General features: G+C 36.6%; 1 protein-coding gene across 1 annotated transcript; it reads left to right on the top strand.

Annotated features, from left to right (window-relative positions):
- The first annotated feature begins 3112 nt into the window (after positions 1 to 3112).
- On the top strand, positions 3113 to 5562 carry LOC130737572 (pentatricopeptide repeat-containing protein At1g52620-like). The gene is made up of 2 exons (XM_057589381.1): positions 3113 to 5122; positions 5218 to 5562. Exon 1 carries the CDS (start codon positions 3635 to 3637, stop codon positions 5003 to 5005), a length of 1371 nt encoding a protein of 456 aa, XP_057445364.1. The 5' UTR covers positions 3113 to 3634; the 3' UTR covers positions 5006 to 5122; positions 5218 to 5562.
- Positions 5563 to 27909: the final 22347 nt, after the last annotated feature.

Genomic DNA, 27909 nt, shown 5'->3' with positions numbered 1-27909 from the left:
CAAAGAAGATATGCTGCAAGATGTTGAACATAGACTATGTGTAAGGCATCTTTATGCAAATATGAAAAATAAAATTGGAGATGGGGTACTTCTAAGGGACCTAAAAATGGCGGCTGCCAAGGCTACATATGAAGCTGCTTGGAAAGAAAAAATGCAATTGATAAAGGAGCATAATGAAATTGCTTACCATTGGTTGATGGGCAAGCCAACTTCAAGCTGGTGCAGACATGCCTTTAGCTATTTCTCTAGGTGTGATGTGGTTATGAACAACCTATCTGAAGCCTTCAACTAAGCAATTATGTTGGCCAGAGACAAACCTATCCTAACCATGATGGAGTGGATTAGGACCTATGTCATGGGAAGGTTTCCAACAATGATAGAGAAGCTGAACAAGCATAATGGGCAGATCATGCATGGGCCATTGAAGAGGCTATCACATGAGGTTGACCACTGTAAGAACTGGGTCCCTAGGACTGTTGGTGATCTACAGTTTGAGGTTCGCCATACTTTCACTTTGGAGAGGCATGTTATAAGCTTGAGGCATAGGACTTGCACTTGTACATTCTGGGAGTTGAATGGCTTTCCATGCAGACATGTTGTGGCTGCAATTAGTTTCCATGGCCATGATCCAAAGAACTAAGTTGATGAATGCTACCAGAGGGCTGCTTACAAAGCAACATATGAGAATTTTATCACACCATTACCTGGACCTAACCAGTGGATTGTTACCCCACATGATCCTGTATGCATTATGCCACCACTGTATAAGAGAAGAGCAGGGAGGCCCAAGAATTGAGGAGGAGAGACCTATATGATGATCCTAATCCAAGTAAATTAAAGAGGGGGGGTGTAGCTTGGAAGTGCAGTAGGTGCAAGCAATATGGGCACAATAAGAAGGGCTGTAAGAACCCTATTCAAGAAGATCAACCTGATGTAGAAGAACAAGTTGATGCACCTCAAGTTGATGCACCTGAGGCTGAAGCAGAAAATGATGGACCTGAGGTTGAACCACAAAATACAACTGCTCAAAAGAAAACAAAGGTAACAATCCAAACAATTACTTGTGTATTATTGCTATGAAACCTGGTGTATGTTGTAATAGATGTTGTGATTTTTTTGCAGAAAAATGGATTTAAGAAATGCAGTAAATGCAAGCAGTATGGGCACTATAAAAACATATGTAAGAACACCCCTGAAATAAACACCATATTTCATGTTCTTGCACCCTCTCTTCCTGGTATTGTTATCAAGGAGCTTGCAAATAATGTTACTACCCCAGTCCCTCTGAACTCTGGAAAAGGGGTATGATTTGAACTCAGATCTAATTGATACTGAATTTCCTGGGATTCTATTACAAACTAACCTTTGCATTTAATTTCAGAAGGAAAAAGTGTGTGATGCTCCAAGGTCAGAGGTTGAAAATTGGAGTCCGATGAATTATGCTGCAGTGATTGGGAATCATTGAGGTGCAAGCACTTCTGCTTCTATCCTCCAAGTTGGGACTGAAGCTGGTACTTCAATGACAGAAGATGGGACTACAGCTGTTACAAGAATTGATATTCCCATGGCTACAGAAGATGGGACTACAGCTGTTGAAGATGGAGACACTTTACCTACACAATACAGTGTTGCCATGGACAAAACAGTGAGAGAATCCACTTAACCTTGCTTTGGATGAAGGGAAAGGTTATTTTAGAGTGGGAAATGATAGCTTTTTGTGTGTGGGAATCAAGATCTTACTAATTAAATATTTATGGTTCACATGGTTCTTTCTTTTTCTTTCTATAGCAGTTGAATGTGGACCACATGGCCACTAGGATGGTCGAATGTTTTGTAATATTTATGGGTGTTTGTGGACCACTTACTTTGGCCACTAAGTTGCTGGATTTTAAATGTTTTTAGCTATGCTTATCCTTCTGCAAACGATGACTGTTGAAGCAGTTTAAGTCCTTATGTATTGATGGTTTAACCTAATCTATTTGCTTGTCCAGTTTGACTATAATATATTTACTTGTCTATGTTGGTTGTCTCTTTTTAGGCTCTTGTTAATAATGTTGAATGTGTATGATGAAGGAAGTACAAAGTCAGGCCAAGAAATAAATTCTTCAACAGTAACATAACAACTATGTTTAATGTCATTAAGGCTGCTTTTCATTAAATTCAATACATGGTACACAAAATAGTTCCTTCCATGAACAAAATACTGGCAACATGCCATTAACAACAAACAAGTCTAGATGGATGACGTAACATAATTAAACTCCTTCTTGCTACCATGAACAAAATACTGGCAACATGCCATTAACAACAAACAATTCTAGATGGATGACCTAACATAATTAAACTCACTTCCTTCAGCACCTTCTTTCAACCCACTTCTTTCACAACCTTCTTTCAACCCTTTCTCATACACAAACACCATATTGCTACAGTGGAAGCAACCAGAGTAAACAAACATAATATCTTCTTCTGGATTCTCTCAACTTCAAGCTTCATCTTGAGCTTCTGAATCTTTTTATTCAAATCAGGAGCAACATTAACAGAGTTTAATGAATTCCCAATCTCAGAATTATAACTCATTGCATCACTTTGAACTTGAGGATCTCTTCCCTGAATTGCATCTCTTCCCTGAACTGTATCAGTTCCCAGATTTGGATCATCAATCCAAAAAAAGAAACCACAAGTACCTGGAACCTACAACAAACATTCAAGTTGGTCACCCATAATTTCAACATACCACAGCTTAAACAACTTGACAGGAAGACCATTCAATTACTTGCCATTTTCTGCATCTGAGAAATTTCCTATCTTGATTATGTCGAGTACCTGCAGTGTAAATGATGAGAGGAAGACCACATTGACATCTGGCACTTCCACTTGCAGACCTTGTCCTCGACCTGGAGCGAGATGAAGAAGCATATGAAGAATTCATGGTTTCGACGAGAGGAACGAGTTACCAGGAGCGCGATTGACGAACGAAGTTCAGGGCAGGAAGATGAACACGAGCGAGATTTAAGAACGGAGTTCAGAAGAGTAAGAAGAACGATTTGGGGACGAAGGAGAAGATCAGAGGAGAGGAAGAGAGGAAAAATGTGATGAACCCTAATTTCAGCAGATAAGATGAACGAATTGGGTTTGGGAATTTGGGTAATTTGTGGGAAATTATGAAAACATTGAGGGGACATATGTTAAGTGATTTAAGTTAGGGTTAGGATTATAACAACTTAATCTATGTTAATTAAATTTTAATTTTTGTTTATTTTTTATTTTTTTATTTTTTTAAAGCCACATCATCATCATTTATCCAGTCATCATGCCATTTCATCACTCGCCGGAGGTTCGGGCTCCATACGTTTTTCATTCACGAGGACCTTTTGCACAAATTTTTCCGGTCAGGGACTACCTCAGACGACGACACAAAGACAGAGACTAATATGAGGTTTAAACCTTTTCTTTATTTTGATAGACAAGACTTGTTGGGCCTTGTGTTGGTGTTTGTTGGCAGTAGTTTCTTCAGCCTTTTGGACAAAAAATAAGCCTTTTACAGACACAAACAAAGCTCACCACCGCTAATGGCACCGTGCCATCAAAACAGGTCACAAGTTACCTTGAATTTCAACAATTTCATTCCTCTATGGGAATTCGAAACCTCTGCAAAATCCTCAGGTTCTTCTCAACTCCTCACCCTTGCACCACTTTCCTCTTCGCTCACTTCTTCTCCAACGCCACCCCACCTTCAACAACCCTTTTCCACTCTCCAACTTCGTGCTTCCATATTGATGATGGCCACTCATGCTTGAAGCTTGGTTTGCAGTTTCTCACTCGTAGGTATTTTTCCTCGTACCCATGTTCTTCTTTTAAGGGTAGACCGTATGCTAGTGCGAAACAAGTTTCTGAAATTGTTGCGTTGATTCGTGAGGGTGTGAATGATTTGGAGTTCAGCTTGAACAGGGTGAATGTGTCTTTGTCTATGGCATTGATTGTTGAGATTTTTCATATATTGGCTAGTGAGAGAGTGTCTGCATTGCAGTTCTTTCATTGGCTTAAAGGTTCACACCCTGAGCTTTGTTGTGACCCTCAGATTGGTGGCTTGGTTGTTAATAATTGTGGGTTGTTGGGGAATTATGAGGCAATGGTTCCCATTTTGAATGAATTTAATCATAGAAGGGTGCATTTGGGAAGGAATGCATTTGGGTTCTTGTTGGTTTTGAATTTGGACAAGGCCTCTACTGTGGAATGTGTGAGGAAGATTATGGATGTGCTCAATGAGGTTGGTGGGTTGTGTCAAAGTTCTGGAATTCGGTTATTGATAGAGATGTTTACCTTTACGGGATCTTTTGATATAGTTGAGTATGTGATAGGAAAAGACAGGAGGAAGGTGAATCATTATAATGTCTTAATGAGGGCAGTGTGCAAGAAAGGGGATTATGAAAGAGCAGGGTTTTTGGTAAAGGAGATGAAAAGAAGTGGTTTCGACCCAGACATGACTACTTATAATTTGTTAGTCAGTTGTCTATGCAAGAATGGCAAATTTGCTGAAGCTTGCCAAGTTCTTGAAACTGTGGAAAAGGACCACGGTTTACCCAAAGAGTTTAACTATAATATTCTTATTAGCTTGTTATGTAAACATGGCCAGTTTGATTTAGCTCGGAAGTTTCTTGACAAAATCACATTGAAGGGTATTGAGCCGTGTATATTAACTCATGCTGCTGTAATAAAGTCTTATTTTGAATTGGGAAAATATGAGGAAGCCCATGAATATGTGGTTGGTTCTGCTAGTAAGCAGAGCTATTCCAGCAATGCCAACTATAGCTTACTTGCTACTCTTCATTTGAAGAAAGGAAATATGCTACTTGCCCAAAAGATTCTTTATGAGATGATGGACAAGGGTCTCAAACCTAATTTTTCAGTGTTCAATAAGGTAAGGAAGTGTCTTGAGAAGAAAAATGAAATAGGTTTGTCTTTGGAATTATCAAGAAGATACTTGAGCTTGATTGAAAAATGAAGGAACATGCTGGATCTTGTGTCACAAGATGCTGTAGTCTCTGTCAGTTTTTGCTTCATAGTCACTCGGCATTTGGAGAGTTTGGGCTCGAGATATTTGCTTCTTCACTTTTTCCGGGTATTCAGTTATTTACTACTCCATTTTAGGTATTGATTACCAATACTGAGAAAATTGCTCTCTTTTTCATGATCTTTTTTATGCTATGATGACAGAAACTCGCCTAAAGTGGCTTGTCATGTGAGAAGAAGACTAATAAAGGCTCTTCAAATGGAGAAGGCGGGTCATATCAGATGAAAGGTATTCTGGTTAAAAGGGGTAAAGGAAGATTACTTTGCAAGACACCACTAAAAAGACATGACTCTAAATTATTTCACTGGAAATGAAGCTCAGTGAAGTCTGTAGAAGAAAGTTTGGTTGTTGTGGACAGGAGTGGAGGATAGTGTATGTCCATGAGGGCTGTGCATCCCCACTCCCTCCCCAAATTTTCCCAAACAACCATTTTTGTAATATTTTTCCTGAAAATAGTGGAGATAGTTAAGCTTTGCGGGATAAACAAAGTGTTGTCTGTTCCCTTTGCTGCCTCGTTCAAAATTCTGTAGCTCCATCCTTTGCTGTTGATCTCTTCTTGATATTTTCATATTTTATTGTCTGTGTTACATTTATTCCAAGTTTCTTACTCGCCAGAAAAAAAAGCATAGAAGGTAAAAAAAGAGAGAGTGAGAACTTGAAATGTAACCTTTTATCTTTGGCAGAAGAAGTGGACTAGTCAGTAAAGATCATGCACCTCGTCCATTGCATGTCCATTTCATATTCTTCTCTTTTTATTGTCGTTTTCAGTCCCTTCCGTCCTCCAAATATTACTAGCCTTGTTTTGTTTGTATAGTTGTGTAGTATATGTTAGTAATGTTACACTTTCCAGTTATAGCAATTGTCCTTTGGGTGCAACTAGTGGTATTTGTACAATTTAATCAGACCATTTAATACTGTGATTTCGAGGATGGGATGAGGGGTGATAACAGATTATATAAACAACTGGATTTTTAGATGAGCATGATACTTTAACTTTCACTCTCCAACACCCTTATGATTTGGACATCATCCTCATGCTGCAACTCAAGCTTATGGTGTGTACCTCTTTCCCTTGAACCAACCTGTTTTGGTGTCCCCAGGTAAGTTCTTTCAGTGATCTTGTTAATATTAATTTTTTTTCCTGCATAGTTATCAAAGTGGAGGATTTTTCCATTTAGTGGTTGCCGGATCTCTTTTCCATTCTGCAAAAATTAGTGTGGAAAATCCAAAAGGCCTTGAGAGAAGCTACAAATACAGTGGTTTTACCTTGGATATTGAGAGAAATCTGTCATCTCCACATGATTAAGATGGCATACAAGAACAGGCTTTTAAATAATATTGGCTTGGCATAACAAACCAAAAAGTGCAACTTACTACTATGTTAATCAATGTACAAATTCATATAGAATTTTTTTCAGTTTCCACCAAATTGTCAGTTACTCAAGAAAATTTGTGATAGGGTGCGACCCCTTATTATAAAGGTCTACAACCGCAGGAAAGTAGGGGCGCAGCAGGGAATAATTTAGTCAGTTTCTAGTCTGAGTTAATTATGTTGAGTCAGTTATTTATGAGTCAGCTATTTTTTGGTTGAGTCAGTTATTTCTGGTTATGTAACTTGTGTCAGTTATGTTTTAGGAAACTGAATGCGGTTAGTTTATAAATAGTATGTGTCGGATTGATTAATTATCAGGATATTCTAAAGTAAATTGGTAGGGAGAACTAGCTCTCGAACATCCAGGATTTGTTCCTGGATTTGTTTGTGACTACTGAGAGGAAACTCTCTTGTTTCTATTTCAATAAATTTCAATCCCTTTTGGTAATTATCAGTATCCCTGCAGTTCTGCACAATTTGTAATGTCTACACCTGATTTTGTAATTATTATCTACATATATAAGTTACTTCATCATTTAAAAAGTCACTATCTAAGTAAATTTGATTTCGCCAAACTATTTACCCATATAAGCGCCTGTCGGAGATAGCCTAGAAGAATTTATCAGGACTTATGTTCTGGTCTAAGCACTTTTATTACTTTAAGAGCTGTTTGGACTTTGGATATCAACTTCTGATTTTTCTAAGCTGTGAAAGAGCGTATGGTGTAAATTAATTTCAACAGCACCTTCTTTTCAAGCTTTTCGAAAAGCTGAAAGTAAAAAGTTATGTTATATGGACAAAATATGTTCTTATCCCTGTTTGAAAATTCCAACATTATCCATCAATTGAAATCAGAACCTTGAGACACTCCGGCGCAGAGAACTGGCTCTATGTAAAGGTTGAAAATCTCCAGTCATCTGCTGCAGTTGCATTATCGCCATTAACAACTGGTGTTGGATTGTTGCAGCTAGTGAGTGCCATGGCCACATCAATTACTTCCGTTCTCTTTCATTCCTCCTTTGCACACAACAATTATTCACACTTTTTTGGCATCTCGATTTTCTCCTACATGTTTGGGTTACTGGTTTAAGGCATTTAGTGTTGATTCAAATTTTTTGTTTTGGTTATAAAATTTGTGGACTGGTATACCTGAACTACTTGTGCTTGATTTTTTCGTTTTTTTTTCTTGTTACCTTTTTTTGTATCTTTTGCTTGTTGAGTATTCAGTTTTATTTGTCTTACTGCATGATAGTGATTCTGGCTGCTGTTTATTTGGTTACATTTCATATATGTTTGGTAAAATTGCAGTCTTTTTTCCCAGAAAATTTCATGTGTTGCCCACACTTGAGCTGGACTAATAGTGGTTTCACTGTATTGCTAAGAGTTGAGTATATCTCTAGATTTTGGATCGAAATCTTCTGTTCCGGTTTGGTGTTTCATTTCCTGTCCCACAAATAGAATTGTATCATAATTATTTAATAAGAATCTCACATGTAAAGTTATTACTGCCATATTCATGTTTTTTTTTAATTGACATGACATAATTGTATTGGTAGGTCAGAGAAAGAGACATCAAACAGGGACAAAAAATTTGGATCCTTAGATTTTGGGATGTTTTTGGGATCCATCATTGGACTGCATGTTGAAATTTGGTGCTAGTTTGTTGTTAAGTTTTAGTCTCTCTAATTTGGAGTTTTAGTGTAGAAAATATGCTTTTGATTTGATCATGTGGACCTGTGGATGTTTTGTTTGCTTCCACATGTCCAACACTTTCTAGGCACTTATTTGATACGGGATCAAATTGGCTTAGTAGAGTCAGTGTAAACTTGAAAGTAATGCGAATTATGCAGAACTGAGGTTCCTAACAACATATGGTTTGAAGTGCACAGCTTTTATTATCAAGTAACTTTTCACGCAAATTACTTCAAGAATGAGTTCAGGTGGTAAGTTGTGAACATAACAAAAATGTACAGAGAAATAATGATTTGTGCAGTCACAGACATACACATGACATAGGGAAGTTATTAGTAACATCCTCAGAAGTTATCACACATGTTTGTAGCTGTCCTCTCATACATGTTTATTATAACTTGAATATAAGTCACATGAACACCTTTCTTTTTTATAACCAACAACACTTCCTTTAGTATACGATTATATGCTTTTTTCAAATTCAATAAAAATCAGATGCACTCACTTATACATACATATATATACATATATATATATATATATATATAGGAAGCGTATCAGGTGAGAGGAGTGGATTATGGTGAGAGATGAGAATATTAATTAATAGCCATATGATGAAGGTTAACGGTCCAGATTTAATTTTAATTTAAAGAGTTCCTCTGACCTCGGATTTGAGTGCGAATCATATTGGAACAATTGGAAGTACAATTGAAACAATTGGAAGTACATGAATCATAAAAAAGAAGGAAAAAATATCTGAAAAAAAAACAGAGAACCGATTCTGGAAAAGAAATCATTGAAGAGAAGGTCGAGAGGATCAATCAGGGCGTCACCATGACCAAAATCACCGGCGACGGAACCTCCAGTTTCGAGCCCATACCACCATGAACCTCTTCTCGTTTTTCTTCTTCACCTCCTTCAGCGCCTCTACTTAACCCAATTCGGAACCCTCCAAGATGCGAAAATTGATCACCTTCCTCATGAGAATGATGGGAGCTTGCTTCGTGCAGGTGGGTGGAGAGACTGGGAGAATCAGTGGCAAGGATCGGAGAAGGGGAAGAACATCACCGTTTCGTTTCCGGCTGCTGAAGAGAATGCGAGAGAATAGTGTAAGAGAGGGTCCAGTGAGTGTTTTGATAAATGAATTAAACTAAACCATTTATTTTGATCCAATAGCTAATAATTATTCCTCTCATCTCTCACCATAACACACTGCTCTCACCTAATATGCTCCCTAAATGATTTCTTTTCCAGGATCGGTTCTCTGTTTTTTATCATATATTTTTTCCTTCTTTTTTATGATTCATGTACTTCCAATTGTTTCAATTGTACTTCCAATTGTTCCAATCTGATTCGCACTCAAATCCAAAATCAAAGTATAAAGAATAAAAGAACAAATATTGAAAACGAGGAAGAGGTGACGGAAGATTTGAATAATTAGTGGTTGTTTGGGTAGATCGACTATGGAGAGCTGACGGCGGAAGCAATTGCCTTTGGTTCCTTGATTGGGTGTGAGTGAGGTCAGAGGAACTCTTTAAATTAAAATTAAATCTGGACCGTTAACCTTCATCATATGGCTATTAAATAATGCAATCATCTCTCACCATAATCCACTCCTCTCACCTGATACGCTCCCTATATATATATGCATAGAGAGAGAGAGTGAAACACAACTGCGGTATGGGTAATATCCATATATACTTAGGCTATGTTTGGCACACCTAACTGAAAGTTGAAAGCTGAAAAGCTACGTAATTAGAACAAAAGTGTGATAAAATTAGTTGTTGAACAAGCTGAAATTGTAAAATGACATAAAGTGACATATTTATACAATTCTTTTTATATTTAACATTAATTTATTTTCACATTAATACCTATATGATATTAATATTAAAATAATTATAACTTAATTTTTTTTTATTTCACTCAAGTTATTTATCATCTTAAAAATATAACATTAATTTTCTATATTTTATTAAATTGAATAGAATAAAATAAATAATTTGTAATTTGTAATATAAAGTTATTTGTTTTATTTCAAAGTAGTAATAAAGAAATATCATCTTGCATCCCATAATAAAACAACAATGTTTTATTCTAAAGTAATAAGTAAATAGGTTTAGGAAAAAACATATAAGGCGAAAGGTGGAATGTTACTAAAATAATAAGGATAAAAATGAGAATATATTTAATAAGCTATAAGCTTTAAGATTTAGGCTATGTTTGGCATGCCTAGCTGATAAGCTAGCTGAAAGCTGAAAAGCTAGATGATAGCTGAAAAGCTAGCTGAAAGCTTAAAGCTGATAAACTAGCTGAAAGCTGAAAGCTGAAAGACTACGTAATTTGAACAAAAGTGTTTGGTAAAACTAACTGTTGAACAAGCTGAAATTGTAATATGACATAAAATGACATACTTGTATAATTCTTTTTATATTTAACATTACTTTATTTTCAGATTAATAAATATATGATAATATTCAAATTATTATAAATATTGTAATTTCACTCGAGTTATTTATCATCTTAAAAGTATAATATTAATTTTTACTTATTTAATTTTCTATATTTTTATTAAATTAAATAGAATAAAACAAATAATTTGTCATTTGTAATATAAAATTATTTGTTTTATTCCAAAGTACTAGTAATTATCTGTGTACGGAAACAGTGTGCGTATGAGACAAGTGTGATAGCTGATAAGTAAATATGTTTAGTGATGAAACATATAAGGCTAAAGGTGGAATTTTAATAAAATAATAAGGATAAAAATGAGAATATATTTAATAAGCTATAAGTTTTAAGCTTTAAGCTACCTCAGGTAGCTTATAGCTTAAAGGTTTAAGCTACTGAAATAAGCTTCTTCACCAAACACTTTTATAGAGCTTTTAAGCTAGTCAAATAAGCTATAAGCTAGTTGAAATGACATGCCAAACATAGCCAAGCTACCTGATATAGCTTATAGCTTAAAGTTTTAAGCTACTGAAATAAGCTCTTTCACCAAACACTTTTAAAGTGCTTTTAAGCTAGTCAAATAAGCTTTAAGCTATCTGAAATGACATGCCAAACATAGCCTTAAACTTGTAACTTCAACCCTTAATAGAAGTGACCAAACCCAATCTCCAAGAGGGTATGAAAATTTGCATTATCCATATTATAAGGTCTTTTTAATATGTAGTACTAACCGGGTACAATCTCCTTATAAAAAAACCGGCCACAATCTTTCCATTATATGGAGGAAATCACATGTGTGATTAAGGATTTTAACATGTGTTTAATGGATATCCACAGTGTAAAGTCGTTTTATACAGATAACTAATAGTCTTTTAATTTTTGGCATATTAGGATATGCTGTTATTTTGTTGTCTTGCATTTTGTCAAAAACAACTTGATGTCGAAGCAGATGCCTTGACATCTGATTTCGTGAAGCTAGGACATCAGTCCTTTGCTTGGAACGTGATTGTGGGCCCTTGAAGATCTTATGAAGATATGTTTTTATAAGTTACTTGAGATTCAAGTAGTTGTACCAGAAGGGTTTTAATTGTGGGTTGTTATTTGTTGAAACAAATCTTTGATTTGTTTCTATCTTTACTTGGGAAAAACGCAACAAGATCTTTGGAGATTTAGTTTTGATTTGATGGTTGTTGCAATCTGTTACTTCAGCCCATGCTAACCCTAGTGCTTATGCTGCTGCTGCTGAAGTATATAAAAAGATGAAGACCTAAAACATGAAGACCACCGAAGCTAATTGCGAGAGATCAAAGGTTTTAGGGTTGTTCATTGTTCTTTGTCCTTGTTTACTTGTGAACAAACTTTGCTCACTGATTCTATAAAGCAAAGTTGTGTTCTATGTTCTTTGATTCTAAAAACTCTGATTGTTGATTGTTTGTTACCAATCACTGTGGCAGTGATTGAGAGAAAGTGAGAGGGGCTCTCATACTTAGGTTGAGATACTAAGTAGAAATACACTGGGTAGATTAGAAAGTGAACTATGAACTGTGGTGTTCATGAGTGTCTGTAATTCCTGAATCTTGAGATAGTGAATTTCCTTTCTTTGGGTGCAAACCCTCCAGACGTAGGTGAAGTTTCACCGAACTGGGTTACCAATCCTCTGTGTTCTTCTTTATTATTTTGCTAGTTTTGTTAATGTTAGTCAGTTGTCGAACCAGTTGTCCCAGCATCACGTAGAACATTTGTCCTGTGCGAGAACTAGAATTACAATTGGCATCAGAGAAGGCACCCTATTATGTTGGGTGAGCTCCAGGGAATATATTCTGTTCTCAAGGACAACATTATGAATGGAAGAGGATCAATCTATATGCCACCAATTTTGGATGGTACCAATTATGACTACTGGAAGGCTCGAATGATGGTGTTTCTCAAATCTATGAACAGTATAACATGGAAGGCAATAGTCAAGGGGTGGAAACATCCTGTGAAAGCATCCACATTTGAATTGAAGCCTGAAGAAAAGTGGACAAAGAAAGAAGATGACGAAGCTCTTGAAAACTCCAAAGCCTTGAATGCTATTTTTAATGGAGTTGACAAAAATATGTTCACGCTAATCAACACATGTGCTGTGGCTAAAGAAGCATGGGAGATTCTCAAGACTGCCCATGAAGGAACATCAAGAGTTTGTATGTCAAAGCTTCAGCTTCTTACAACTCATTTTGAAACTATGAAGATGAATGAGGATGAATCCATATATGAGTTTCACATGCGTATAAGGGATCTAGAAAACTCTTCTTTTGCCCTAGGGGAACCATGTCTGAAGAGAAGTTAGCAAGAAAGATTCTCAGGTCTCTCCCCAAGAGGTTTGATATGAAGGTAACTGCCATTGAAGAAGCCCAAGACATCAGTAACATCAAGGTTGATGAACTCATTGGTTCCTTGCAAACCTTTGAGATGCCTCTTAATGGTAGATCTGATAAGAATGCGAAGAGTATAACTTTTGTGTCCAACACTGAAGAAGATGAAGATCAAAGGGAGGAGGATACTGATGCAAGTATTGCAGAAGCTATATCATTTCTTGACAAAGCGTTGAAGAGTTTGGGAAGAACGTTAAATACAAATGTCCTGGACAATGTGTCGGACAATGTGAGGAATACTAAATTTCAACTGAAGGGCAAACATGAGAATGATACAACCAAGACTATTCATGTAAAGGCTCTCATTGGAAAGTACTATTATGATGCTTAGTCAAGTGATGGTGATGAGGTTATCTCAAATGAAGAACTAGTTGAAACCTACAAATTGTTGTTGGCTAAGTGGAAGGAATCATGTATGTATGGTGAGAACATGAGAAAAGAAGTCAAAGATTTGGTTACTGAGAATGAGAAGTTTCAGAGCACTAATGCTAGTTTGCAAGAAGAAGTAAAGAACGTCAATAATCTACTTGCAGAAAAGAAGCAACTTCTAATCATCAATGATAGCTTACAAGAGGAAGTTACTCTTTTGAACTCCATGCTTGAAGGTATGACAAAGTCTATTCATATGATGAATAATAGTACTAATGTGTTAGATGAGATTCTGGAAGTTTGGAAAACAGTTGGAGATATGGAAGAGATAGGCTTCAGCTACAAGAATGCAAATAAGTATGTTTCATCTGAAAAGCAAACTAAGCAACCAATGTCAGACCCAATGTTGCATCATTATGTACGACATGTGTACCCTCAGTTCAGAAATCCAAGAAATCTACTTGGAGATGTCATCACTGTGGCAAACTTGGTCATATAAGGCCATACTGTTACAAGCTATATGGATATCCTCAGTCACATGATCAATCAAGGACTAATCCACAAGTAGCTCCAGCAAGGAAATAGTGGAAACCTAAAGAAGGAGTTAGAGTCAAGTTCTTCGGCGAGGAAGAGATGTCTCCACAACCATCTAGGGTGAATAGATCATATTCAAAAGATGTTGCTCTTCTTAAATCTCAAAGATCTGGTGTAGATTTTATGAAGGAGTGGAGGAAGAAATTTGCTGCTTCAAGTTCTCTTGAAGTCTCAAATTCACTAGCAACTGTTCATGCAAGCATAGGTGAATCTGTAAGTGCAGATCCTAATGCTATTGTGCCTAGTGTGATTCATGAGATATCAGTTGAATATGTTTCTGTTCCCAATGTTGAACCCCACGTTGAGACATTAGTTGAGACTACTTCAGATGTGAATATGGAACCCTCTGCTGGAAATCCTAACCACATTGTTGACACATCTGAACTTGATCTCCAAATCCATCAATCTACCTTGGGTTCTGAATCATCTACCGGTTGGAAGAATTCAGTTATTGAAAATGTTCATGAATTGTTGTCATTCTGGTCTTAGTAGTGATGGTTTGTTTATGCTGAAGACCCTTTTGCAAATTTATGTTAAAAATGGGGAGTAGTTTGGTGAAGAATCTGTGTTGTTTCTGTTGCTGTGAAGACTATGTTTTTCTGCTTGGTAGCTTTGGTCTGTAATAATTTGAAGACACTTTCAAGACAAGGCAAGTAACTGGTTGTGTAGTACTCCAAGCTGCTATTTTTTTATGTCCAAGTTGCTACTGGTTTACTGGTTTGCTTTTGTTGGATAGTTAGTGTGTTTTGCTGCTATGTTCTTTGTTCCAACTATGCCTTTTGGGGTATGATTGGTGTTAGTATGGATGCATCATTTGAGGGGGAGTTCTGCTGCTAAGGGGGAGCTTTGGTTCTCTATGTTTACCCTTTCTGATCTGTGAGTTGTTTTAGACAAAATTTGACAAAGGGGGAGATTGTTGTTACTTTGTTGTCTTGCATTTTGTCAAAAACAACCTGATGTCGAAGCAAATGCCTTGACATCTGATTTCGTGAAGCTAGGACATCAGTCCTTTGCTTGGAACGTGATTGTGGGCTCTAGAAGATCTTATGAAGATATGTTTTTAAAAGTTACTTCAGGTTCAAGTAGCTGTACCATAAGGGTTTTAATTGTGGGTTGTTATTTGTTGAAACAATCTTTGATAAACGATTTGTTTATATCTTTACTTGGGAAAAACGCAACAAGATCTTTGGAGATTCAGTTTTGATTTGATGGTTGTTGCAATCTGTTACTTCATCCCATGCTAACCCTAGTGCCTATGCTGTTGCTGCTGAAGTATATAAAAGGATGAAGACATAAAACATGAAGACCACCGAAGCTAATTGAGAGAGATCAAGGGTTTTAGGGTTGTTCATTGTTCTTTGTCCTTGTTTACTTTTGAACAAACTTTGCTCACTGATTCTATAAAGCAAAGTTGTGTTATGTGTTCTTTGATTCTAAAAACTCTGATTGTTGATCGTTTGTTACCAATCACTGTGACAGTGATTGAGAGAAAGTGAGGGAGGCTCTCATACTTATGTTAAGATACTAAGTAGAAATACACTAGGTAGATTAGGAAGTGAACTATGAACAGTGGTGTTCATGAGTGTCTGTAATTCCTGAATCTTGAGATAGTAGATTTCCTTTCTTTGGGTGAAAACCCTCCAGACGTAGGTGAAGTTTCACTGAATTGGGTTACCAATCCTTTGTGTTCTTCTTTATTATTTTTCTGGTTTTGTTAATGTTAGTCAGTTATCGAACCGGTTGTCCCAGCATCGCGTAGAACATTTGTCCTGTGCGAGAACCAAAATTACAGGATAGCTCAAGTGGTAGGAGCTATGAGACATATGGGTTGGGTAGGGGAGATCCAAGGTTTGATTCCTGGCGGGTGCAATTTATCTTTCCGATATACCAAAAAAAAATTTAGTTTCAAATATTTTTTTGAATTAAAATAAAATAACTGCATGTCGTGATTATTCTCAATCGTCTCTAGTTTCTTTCTTTTCGATTTTCTATCTCAACCTTCAATGCAAATGGTCCAAGCCTATCCATCATAGGAACAGAAACACAAGCGCCCAACCTTCAATGCAAATGATGCAATCGTTATGTCCTTATTGCAGAGGCGATCTTCTCCAGCCATGAACGATACATACCTACTACATACATGGAGAACCGTCATTATTGATTGTCTTCGGATTGCGCCATCGATCACCCTCCATTTCCCCACCATGAATCCCTCATCTCCCTGTCATCCTCACGTCTGCCTGTCTTCTTTCCCTTCATTCTCATTCTTCTCCTCCTTCCCTTTCTTATGTTTTTTTTCTCGCTACTACATGGTCATGAGCGCAAATGAGGATGTTGCTGCCTTTTTCTACCTCCGCTCTCTTCCTCGAATCGGGAAATGCTCTACCCCTCTTTGCTAGTTTCGCAGTGAAACCCCCCAAAGGTTGGTGCAAGCCATGAAACCACCAACTCCCTTAACTCTATTCCTCTATTGTTTATCGTTATACAATTGTTAAATTTGAGTCTTTAATAATAATTTTGTTTTACTACCACCAGGAAAAAAGGAAAAACACGATTGATGAAGAAGGGTTGAAAGAAGCATGTTTATTTTATTTTTTTGCAAATTTTTGTTTTATTAAATTAATTTCTAACATTGATAAAACAAAAATCTGAATTTTATTGGTTGTTTGTATAAAGTTGTTTTATACTAACACTACATGTCCATTAAACTCTTTTAACATAATGATATTTTTTATAACGACCCATGTAATTTTCCTAAATGGGGGCCCCTGTTGATGATTGAACTCTAAACCTTAGTGCATCTCCAATGAAGTCCTTATTTTGAGACCTTAAAATAAGATCCAGATCTTATTAGATCTCACCATTGGAGCTATCCTACATGGCATGAGATCTTAACAAAAGCTAAGATCCGTGCCTTAGCTCAGGTACTCTCAAATGTGGGATCTTAAATAAAATAATACTTTTTTTCTCTCCTTCAATACCATAACCAAAGTGAAAATTAGGGAAGGAAATAAATAATATAAATATATTGGGTACTATGGGTCCCGTCAAAAGTAAAATAAGATTTCAACCACTAGAGTGAAATGTGCATGAAGACCTTATGAGTGTCTTAAATCCTATGTGGCAATTTGGGCCCACAAAAATTGAGTTAAATCCTAAAATAAGTTCATACCATTGGAGATGCTCTTATGGTTATAGAGACTTCAATATCATATTAAAGTAATTAATTATCTCATAAGGTTAAGTTGTTGAACAAGAGTCAAATGAATCAATTTAATTATATTTCAAAGAAAGGCTTTGGGGGTCCACAACTCTAAGCTCGAAGGCTTCAAGTTTTTCTTTTTGAACATGGCTTCAAGTTAATAGGGATTGTAGAAGAATCAGGGCCAGCCCAACACTAAATGAGATCTAAAATAAAAACTTTAAAGTCAGGTTTTTTTGACTTAGTATTAAAACTTGTTTTTTTTGGAGCCTTTTTGACTTAGTAAAAAAAAATTGATGCATTTTTTACTTAGTAAAAAAAAATTAATTTAGAGACTTAAAACCCTTACTTTGGTGGCTTTACCCTTTGGCCGGCCCTGAGAAGAATTCGGTGTAATTAAAATTTCATGACCCACCTGAAACATACCACTCTTACTTTTTCTCCCTTTCAAGTTTCTGATCATTATTTGACCAAAAAAAAAAGTTTCTGATCATTATAGAAACGAACATTTCACTGCCTCTTCTATCATCCAGCGGAAGAATATTGTTTGCGCACTGTCTGCAACATTGGCTCTCAGCCTCTGACTCTCCATCTTCAATTTCTATCTTATCAATTTTTTTAATAAAAAGTTTTTACTTCCTGTATTATTATCCTTTTTTTGAAGTTTTATATTACTATCTTTGACTTTAAGAGTTAGACGTTAATGAACCCCGTAACAAAAAAAAAAGACGTTAATGAAACCGCAGGTAAGTGGGAAATTTTACATCATTTTTATAAAAAAAAGTCAACTCAATTTGAAAACTTATACTTTCATTGTCGGGCGAAGTAACATGGCAGATCTGAATTGTTTATTTTATAGCTGTTGTCAACGGATTTGGATCCCTTCATACATGTGTTAATTTCATATAACATTGATCATGTGATTACAACCATTAATTCTATTTTACTGAAATTTTGACCCCTAATAATTATATGGAGAGAGAAAATTAAAATTGTGCTAGAATTAATACTGACCATCAAACCGATAGTGAAGTGCAATTTGGAGAGAGAAAAAAAATCAGAAAAAGTACGAAAAATTAGTTGTGCTTTTTGGCAGTATGGTGTGATTACTGAGGGGTGCCGAACGGTTGGAAAAAAAATTCAAACACTCATCCATCTCTCTCCAATTTGAAGAGACTAAAAAAGTTGTGCGACTTTTTCCCCTCTATCTTCCTCCTCTCACTCGCCTAACACACATAATTTCTCCTTCCTCTTTTTAACTCTCTCTTCTACATCTCTCTACCCAAACATCTCTACCAAATAAAGTCTTACATTGCTGTCAACCCAATAAATACTTGTGTACAAGCATGTTGCTCTTAATTCTTTAAAGATTATGACATTTAAATAAGCTTCTCTTTTATAATCAGTTCTAAAGCACAAACTATTTTCTTCCCCGTTTAATTCCTGCCTTCATATAACAGTGAGTGGCAAACATAGGTACGTGGAGGGTGAGATATAGAAAGAAGAATGAAAAGGCAGATGAATCACGTTGGGAAAGGGAAGTCCCTGTTTATCCCACAAATGATTTGTGGGTGAAAAAACGTGAAGAATGTGAACAAGTCAAGACTGGTCAATCAGGTAGACCAGACGGTGCCGCCGTTAAATTCCTTACGCGTGTGTTCCCTCGTGACATTAGTTCCTTACTTTTTTTATTTGTCAATTCTATGATTTTTGTAAATATCTCTAATATTTTATGTGTTAATTTCTATACACTAACGTTATAAATTTATTTACACGGTTAACTAATCAGATTTTAAGGATGTGAGAGAATCTGTATTTTTATTTAACTTCATTAATTGACGTGACATATTCTTAAGGGAAAAATATGTAAATGGTCCCTAAACTTTGGTCACCGGACGTTTTTGGTCCCTCCCCGGAGAAACTTCCGGAAATAGTCGCTCCGGTGACTCTAACCACCGTGCCTGAGAAACTTCCCGGCCACCGTGCAGACTTGGACATGCCACGTCAATTATTGAGCTGACGTGGCATTTTATTTTATTTAATATTTAATTTTTTTCTGTAATTAAAAAACATTTTAAAAAAAATAAATCCCTAATTAACTAAATCCCTAATAACGAAATCCCTAATAACCCTAAATCCCTAATAACCCTAAAACCTATTCCATTTCCAATACAATAAGATCTGAAACTAAGATCCCCAATTCATGAGTTAGGGTTCTTGAGTTTCCCCCAAATTCAACCTTCCTCCTCAAATTCGAGGGATGAACTCAAGAACCCTAACTCATGAATTGGGAATCTTAGTTTCAGATCTTATTGTATTGGAAATGGAATAGGTTTTAGGGTTATTAGGGATTTAGGGTTATTAGGGATTTAGTTATTAGGGATTTAGTTAATTAGGGATTTATTTTTTTAAAAATGTTTTTTAATTACATAAAAAAATTAAATATTAAATAAAATAAAATGCCACATTAGCTCAATAATTGACGTGGCAGGTCCAAGTCTGCACGGTGGCCGGGAAGTTTCTCAGGCACGGTGGTTAGAGTCACCGGAGGGACTATTTCCGGAAGTTCCTCCGGGGAGGGACCAAAAACGTCCGGTGACCAAAGTTTAGGGACCATTTACATATTTTTCCCTATTCTTAATATATGATTGGTTGACAGTATAAAAAAACATTACACCAGAAAAGGGCTTTTACAGCGCCCCTATTACAGCGGTTCACGTAGCAGCCGCTGTAAAAACAAAAACACGGAACAGATTATAGGTTTTTATAGCGGTTTCTTAATGAACCGCTAAAAGCTTTGCCTATTAACATCGGTTCACTTTGCAGCCGCTGTAAACACAAAAACACGGAGCGGAAATATGCTTTTATAGCGGTTAAATATTGAACCGCTGTAAATATATTTTAGCAAATAAAAATAGAAAAAAAACACTCATGACCCTTATGTAAATCCTTTTCAATTTCACCGCTCTCAATTTTGGGAAAAATTGAACATCCCGCTCCACGTCCACTCTCTCCCGCTCCATGTTCACTTTGCTGGGCAAAATTGAAACCGTTCACGATCATCATCTTTGTGCTCATCTTGGGTCTCTTCTCTGTTATTGCAACGACCTCCGTCAAGCCTCTATGTCGCGAACGAGCCCCTCCGCCGCGTTGTGCCATTCTCTGAGTCTGTGGCGTCGTCCTCCATGGTGTTGTCGTTCATTATGACGTTGTTATGTGTCGCATCGTAGAGCTAGGGTTTCAAGGGACTAAGGTTGAAGATGGAGAGGGAAAGTCTTCCTTGACCACCACAGGTCACAGCTTTGACTTCCCACCACCATGACAAGACGTCGTAGCTCATACCGTCGTCAGCAGCCAGCCCGCCATCATCCTATTGGTATGATTTTGGCTTCTCTATGAAGGGTTTACATTCTTTTAATTTATCCTCTTTTCTTAAAAGATTGATTTGGCTGTCTAATCCATAGGACAGAGTCATAGTCAGACCCTATTGAGAGCTAATTGCTACAATAGAGTTAAACTCCCCTGACATAGATTTGCAATCGTTTGTGTGAATTCCTGTAATTTGAGCATTTGCTTATTTCTCTTTTAGATATTTTAATGACATAAAATAAACTGAAGGTGATGTTGACACTTTCTTTTTTGTTTTGCACTTATTTGTGTGGCATCGATCAGTTAGAGGATCAATTAGAGATTTCTAGTCTTGGAGAAGAACATAAGGTACTTTATTCAGATTTCATGATAAGATCTCCAAATTAGGAAGTGCTTTTCAATTTTTCTTACCATTCAAAATAACTTAATGCCTCTTCTCTTCCAAACTTGTGCAATATAAAGGAGGTGAAAATGTGATTTCAAGCAATAAACTCTGGTGTCTACATGAAACTAAAAACAAAGCTAACTTTGTGCCCTAGGTGAGCTTTGTCTTCAATTTTTTAATTAGTTAGTTTATGTTTATGTTTCTGGCCCAGGCTATTTGTAGGTATCTCAATTAGTCTCATTTTCCAGTTTTGAAATGTTCAATATAACCCTTCATGTTACTGAATATTGGTTGCAACCTTAAAAACATGATCAATTTTCCCTTAAGTTACCACCTTTTCTGGAAAATAGAGCAGTGTTTCTACAAGCCTGAGGCCCTGAATATGTAGCTGCTGAAGAATCTGCCAGCTTGAAGAAAAGGAAAGTGAGAAATCTGAAGCTTCAAACCACATTCTCATTCAAATATCTAATTCTAGAGGATTATGCTTCAAAAGAGGAAAGTTATGGATTTGGTTGATAGAAGGAAGCAAAACGAATGACAGATAAAGATAACTCTGTTTCTTTTTCTTTTACATATTTCCTAGTGAGTTTATTTATTAAATTTAATTTCTATCTATGTAGTGGAACTATTTTTCTTGTTACTTTAAGAATGTTTCTATATTACTAACATTTGACAATTATATAAAGATAACTTTTTTATGTCGATATGATAGAAAAGGGCATTGCAGGAGCAAAACAACAAGCTAGCAAAGGTATAAGTCACATTTCTACATTAACATTAAAATCTAAGTCTTCTAACCAATAAATGAGTCAAAGTTTATATCTACCCAGCTGCCCAGAAACCACTTGCAAATGTTCATCCACCTCCAACTTATATTCTTCAAAGCTAATGACACCAAAAAGAGACTTTCCTTCTCTAACTCACAGGTACTTATCTTGTTTCTCTCTTCTAAGTAAGTATTGTAGACAAGGGACGTCTCACAGTGTCACTTATCTTGTTTCTCTCTTCTAAGTAAGTATTAAATGCTACCTGTCCTAATTTGTCATAATTTTGTAGTGTTTTTGTAGTAAAAAGATATTGGTTGAATGATAGTAGTGCATTTTATCAATTTTTTTACTTTTGCCTTTATTTGTGTATCTTAAACTCTAGTCATTTTAATCTGTAAGTACTGGATCTTTGTGAAATAGTAGGAGACCATGAAGGTTGTTTCAAATAGTGAATAAGATTGATCAACTTATTCCTTTAGTCATTTGTTTGGGGGTAAGACACATTTTGAGGGAGGGGAATGAGGTTGTTGATTTCTTAGCAAAATGTGGGAGATATGGGAGACTTGAGTTGTGGAATTTGTCTGCATAATGGGGAGGGGGTTGTGATTGGTTCTGGGTGTTTGTGGTTGGCCTCTCTTCAGTTGTGCATTGAGTCTGTGTGTTGGTTTATATAATGGTCAATGTTCTGGTGTATGGCTGGTTATATGTGATATTTCTTTTTTCGAGGTGTATATGTATGTGGTGGGATGGCTGGTTGGAGTACTTTTATATTCAGTGTAGTATCAATGGATTTTGCTGTGTGAGGGGTGAAAAAGTGATTTCATTTCATATCCTGGGTGTACTCATGTGCTGATGGAAACCTCCTTTCAAGGTTATTGTACTTTTGATCTGTTTATAAACTTGTCTATTTATTTACATAAAGGTTTTCATAGATATATGAGTTTACATCATCCATTTAGTCGTCTTTATTCTTTGACTTTTGTAGTGCCCTCGTCAGACTAATAATGTTGATTGCGGATATTATGTGATGAAGTTCATGAAAGATATAATCACTCACCGACAACTTATGATCCCAACGAAGGTAAAAAACTTTGATATTCATTTGCATTGGATTTTAAAAGCTCTAACTGTAACTTAACTCTATTTTTATGCTGTTTTGTAGTATTTTGAAGATTGTCAGTTCAATTCCTATGATGGAGAGCAATTGCATGAAGTTAAAGATGAGTGAGCCGCTTATGTATTTAACAATTTTTTTTAGTAGTTAATCTATTAGATAACTATTAGATAGTGGTAGATGAAGTTTAAGGACGTGGTTGATTATGCACTTTAGAAATTGTTTCAGATTTATGAAGCTTTTGTATATATATATTGGTAGATATGCTGAAGTTTAGAGAAAATGAAGCTTTAAGGACGTGGTATGAAGCTTTTGTAGAAATTGTTTCAATTTTATGGCTGAATGTTGATATAGTTTTAGAAATTGTTGATTTTATGGCTGAATATTGTATATATCTGCTGTAAAGAAAATGTTGATCGCTGACCAGGTGGTATTCAGGGGCTAAAAAAAAAACTAATTACAGCGGTTCCAACCGCTGTAATAGTGTCTCAATTACAGCGGTCAAAGTTAAGAAACCGCTGTTAAAAGGGTACAAGTACAGCGGTTAAATAAAGTAACCGCTATTGCATGTAGGTTTTTACAGCAGTTATTGTAAAATAACCGCTGTAAATAAGGAATCTTTTATAGTGGTTCGAACCAAGGCCTTTTACAGCGGTGAGATCTACATCGGTTTAGAACCGCTGTAAAAGGCTTTTTTTAAACCGCTGTAAAAGGTATTTTCTGGTGTAGTGAAACTTTATTTTACACTGTCGGTGCATCATTATTTTTCATATTTTATAGAGATTAATTTTTATGCACTTACAGTGTAAATAAGTTTTACATATTCATTCAATCACACTCTTTCATTATGCTAGTCGATGATTAATGTTGAATTTTATAGCATTTAAAATAGGAAATTGTAGGTTGTAATTGAATGACCGTGTAAATTTTTTACGCGGTAAGTGCATAGAAATTAATCTCTCTCCAAATTGAACTTTACTGTCGATTTGAGACAGCAAGTAATTAACTTCTAACTACCAAAAAGTGTTTTACATTAGAAAATATTATTTTTAAAGTAACATTCTCTCCCCTCCATCTCTCTTCTCTTTTTATCATAGCAATTAACCTCTAAATTTAATATATTTGACACATATTTATCTCTACTCAACTTGTAACACCCCGATTTCGGTGGCGTCACTTTAGTAACCAAAGATAAAAATAAAGCGGAAAAGCAGGTATTTTTTTTCGTTTTGTTTAAATAAAATGACTTGTCGAAATAAAGATTCAACCCATTCACAATTAACAGCGATTAACATACAATATAAGTACAGCCCTTGCTGCAACTAAAATCATCGTCACGAGTGTCCTCTAGTGACGGAAAGCAACATCAAGTAACTAAAAGTATTGCCCAACGGCAAACAAGTGCGACTCATAAATAGAGTCATAAGTTTTACAAATACAGTCCTCTGAAAAGTAAGTCAGCCCAAAACGGCTTCCAAAAAGACTTCCTACGTCCGACTACTCCATGCGATTCCCAACAACGGAGAACCACACCGAAAAGCAATCTGTCGGAAACTACCCTGTCCCAAAAGTACAAATGACGAATCAGAGCTATGACACTAACACCCAACCTTAGTAGGCTCTAAACACCCATACCCTATACTTCCATCATCGACCCTTCCTCGATCAGGCATGAAGTCTGGGTCCTCGTCGAAAGCTTCAGTAATAGTCATTTCGCTCCGGGTCCTTCCCGCACGACGAATCATCACGAACCGGCTGACGGACGCCTGGCAGCAGGCCGACCGCCCAAACACAAACATACAAACAAAGCCAAGGTGCTAGGGTCAACTTACAGAATACAATAGATATACAATAAACATGCGATAAAGGGGGTATATATATATATGTTGTATATATATACATATAAGTTATGTATTGCCTACCCTAAGGTTTATACATAGCATGTTATCGAATCTCTTACACAATTCAATCATCAAAACACATAACGATGTTTATCAACATCAAATCATCAGATCTCAACAACTATAGTTAGAATGCATGATATGTCATGCAACGTCAATCATAATAAGATGCATTGTGTGCCAATGCAGAATATGCAGACACAAACCCGAATAACGTCACTCTGCTTGGCGACGGAACAAATCAACAACGTCACTCTGCTTGGCGACGGGACAAACCAACGACGTCACTCTGCTTGGCGACGGGACAAACCAACGGTATTGCCACTTATAGGCTGGGCACCTCGAGACGGTCGTAACACTGGCCTCGTGTTTAACCATTTCTGCTCGGGCGTCGCTTATCACCTTTGGCTATAGTCAAGACGGTACAAACTCTACATGGTTCGACCATTTCTGCTTGCTATGCCGAACATCAACAGGCACGATACAACTCTACATGGATGATCGTTACCTCCTGTTGTGCCAGGTATAGTCAGGACCGATTCAACTCTGCATGGCTGATCGTTACTTCCTGCTATACCGAAGTACTCTGCTTGGCACTTCATCGCGTATATGCATGTGTGCAATATGATTATCAAAACCACGACTCATCCTCACAGGTAAAAATTGGTTCATTGACCAGAAGCTTCTACAACGAGAAACCTAGGCCAGACATCAACAGGAACGATACAACTCTACGCGGCTGACCGTCACTTCCTGTTGTGCCAAGAGTACTCTACTAGGTACCTTACTAACGCCCAGACCCTTGGCTAAAGCCCGTCTTCAAATTCTTTCCCATAGAATGAGTTCCCTTAAAAAAATAGTTCTCTTATTAGGTAAAATGTTCCATCGTAAGTTAGTCCATTATGTCGTTAATTCCAAAGTTCAGTTTTCATTTCCAACGCTTTTCAAAATAAAGTTCCCAAAGCTAGGATCACCGACCCATTCCCGTTTTCCAAACTCACTTTCATTCCTAAGTCTTTTCCGTTGAATCATCGTCATTAATTAAAAGCATTACATTCTTAATACATATATTATGGATTTATTTACATAAAACAGATTATGATTATTTTTGGTCCAAAACTCTATAAGTTCAAATTTCCCATCAAACCCAAACAACTCCCCGAGAAAACACTAGATCTCCTAGAACAATAAAGGTTCGAACCTTGGTTCGACCTAACAAACATTCCCAAAACAACCGCGTCATTGTCATGACGAAGGTAAGTGTATTCTACACTCCAAAAGTGGCATCAAAATGCACGAATATAGTCAGCACAATTTAATCATAAACGCAAATACATCAAGCTCTATCGAGCGATGAATCAATATGGTAATGCTGTAAACTTAACCTTGTCATATCCACTAGAAAGCGATAAGACAGAAACCAGTAAACGGCCGAAGCCTCTCAGAAAACGGAGACACACGTCTCATATAAGTTCACTCGGCCGAAGCCTCCAGAAAACATTTTCCAGTTCAAAGCGATAAACAATATCCAAACAATATTCAATATCAAGCAATATTCAAGTCGAAGTTATCGACGCTTACAATACAAATAGCTAGTAAGTAAGTTGCCCTAACCTCGAGTTGTTCCAGTCTCGCGGTGCAGGTCTCCCTCACAGGCTTGTTTAGTCAACCCCAAAGTTTCCACAAACGAACCTTGGAGCAAACAAAGCAAAATCACTCAAAATAAGTCGATGCACTCGAAACAATACTAACTAACGTTAGACAAAGCTCAAGGAGCTTCAGAGTACCACATTTAGGCACGAATGGAAAGGCTTTTTCCCGAATGGATGAGTTTTGACTCGATTCAAGTTTTGTACAAAAACACTTTATTCACTAAAACGTGCATAACTCGAGCTACAGAACTCAGAATGACACGAAACCGACGCCAAAATTTCGACAATTGAAAGAGCTACGCAATGACTCAGGTCAAAGAGACCCAAAAATTATTTTTGGACACGGTACCCTAACAAATAGGTTTCGGCCACTCCCAAAAATAGGGTTTCCGAACTTTTTCTTCGATCTAATTTAATTCCTAGGTATTCTTAGGCGATATGTAGGCTAGGGAAACTCTCAGAAAAATTATCGGATCGAAAACTGTCGCAGGGGTATTTTGGTCAATATTTTCAGCTCAGAATTTCAAAATTGGAATTTCGAAAAACAAATTGGATGGGGACATCACCAACGACGTTTATGACAACTAATCCTACTAGCACTAAGCTAAGTCGAGAGTTTTAAGCCCAAAGAACGAAGCTTTGGCCAAAAATGGGTATTTTACTCAAAATTGAAACTCGGCGGCAATTCGGCGAGATTCAGCAGAAAACAACCGGATATTCATGCTCTAGAGCACGTAGGCAATAAGTTTAGACACTGAAATCAAGTTATTTGGACAGTTTTACAAAAAGCTCAAAACTTTGAGCACAGAAAGACATAGAGAAAAGCGACAGAATTTACGATCAGAGGTAAGGAAAAACATCAGTACCTCGAGGCCTACGCGTAGCAACGAACAGAACGACGATCGGTCAAGAATTGGCAAAAATCACTTTTCCTCCTTTTCCTCTCCAAAGCCACGGCCGTGTGTGTGTGTTTTGTGATTTTTTTGTTTTTTTATTTTTTTTTTCAAGCTATTTATAGGTTTTGGAAAATGCGGAAAAATGAAAATTTCGCGATTCCGATTTTTCCTACTGATTCCAACATATTTTAGACACGATAATCTTCCCGCTGAATCTTCTAATTCTTCAAAGAAATATCAGTATGATTTTTTGTTTTCGAGGCTTGTTTTTAATGTTTACCGGCTTAAAATATACTTTATGGTTTTGACCTCGGATGCAGAAACTTCCTTCTGAAGAAAGATTTGGAACGTCGATTAGAGTGGGCGAACGCGGATGAAATCTTTATTTGAAGCTCTGAACAGAAAAACTCTTCATCGTCCGTAGATTTTAGGGTTTTTGAACTATCAGGGTTTTAGTTTCGGCAAACTTCCGAGTATTGGAATTTGACGTTTGTACAACCCAGGCTTTCGTGTCGAAACGCTTGTCATGAAAATGAATAAGAGAAATTCTGACATTCCTCTGAATATTTTTGGAATTAGTTCCTATAGTGCTTTAAGGGTAAATTATTCGTTTACTAACGCTCTTGCCCTAGGCGTAAGCGAATAAGGCTCACGCTA

This window comes from Lotus japonicus, chromosome 2, assembly GCF_012489685.1.
Source record: "Lotus japonicus ecotype B-129 chromosome 2, LjGifu_v1.2".
NCBI lineage: Eukaryota > Viridiplantae > Streptophyta > Magnoliopsida > Fabales > Fabaceae > Lotus > Lotus japonicus.
Note: the sequence above shows the minus strand (reverse complement) of the source record. Positions and strands in the feature narration are given on the sequence as shown.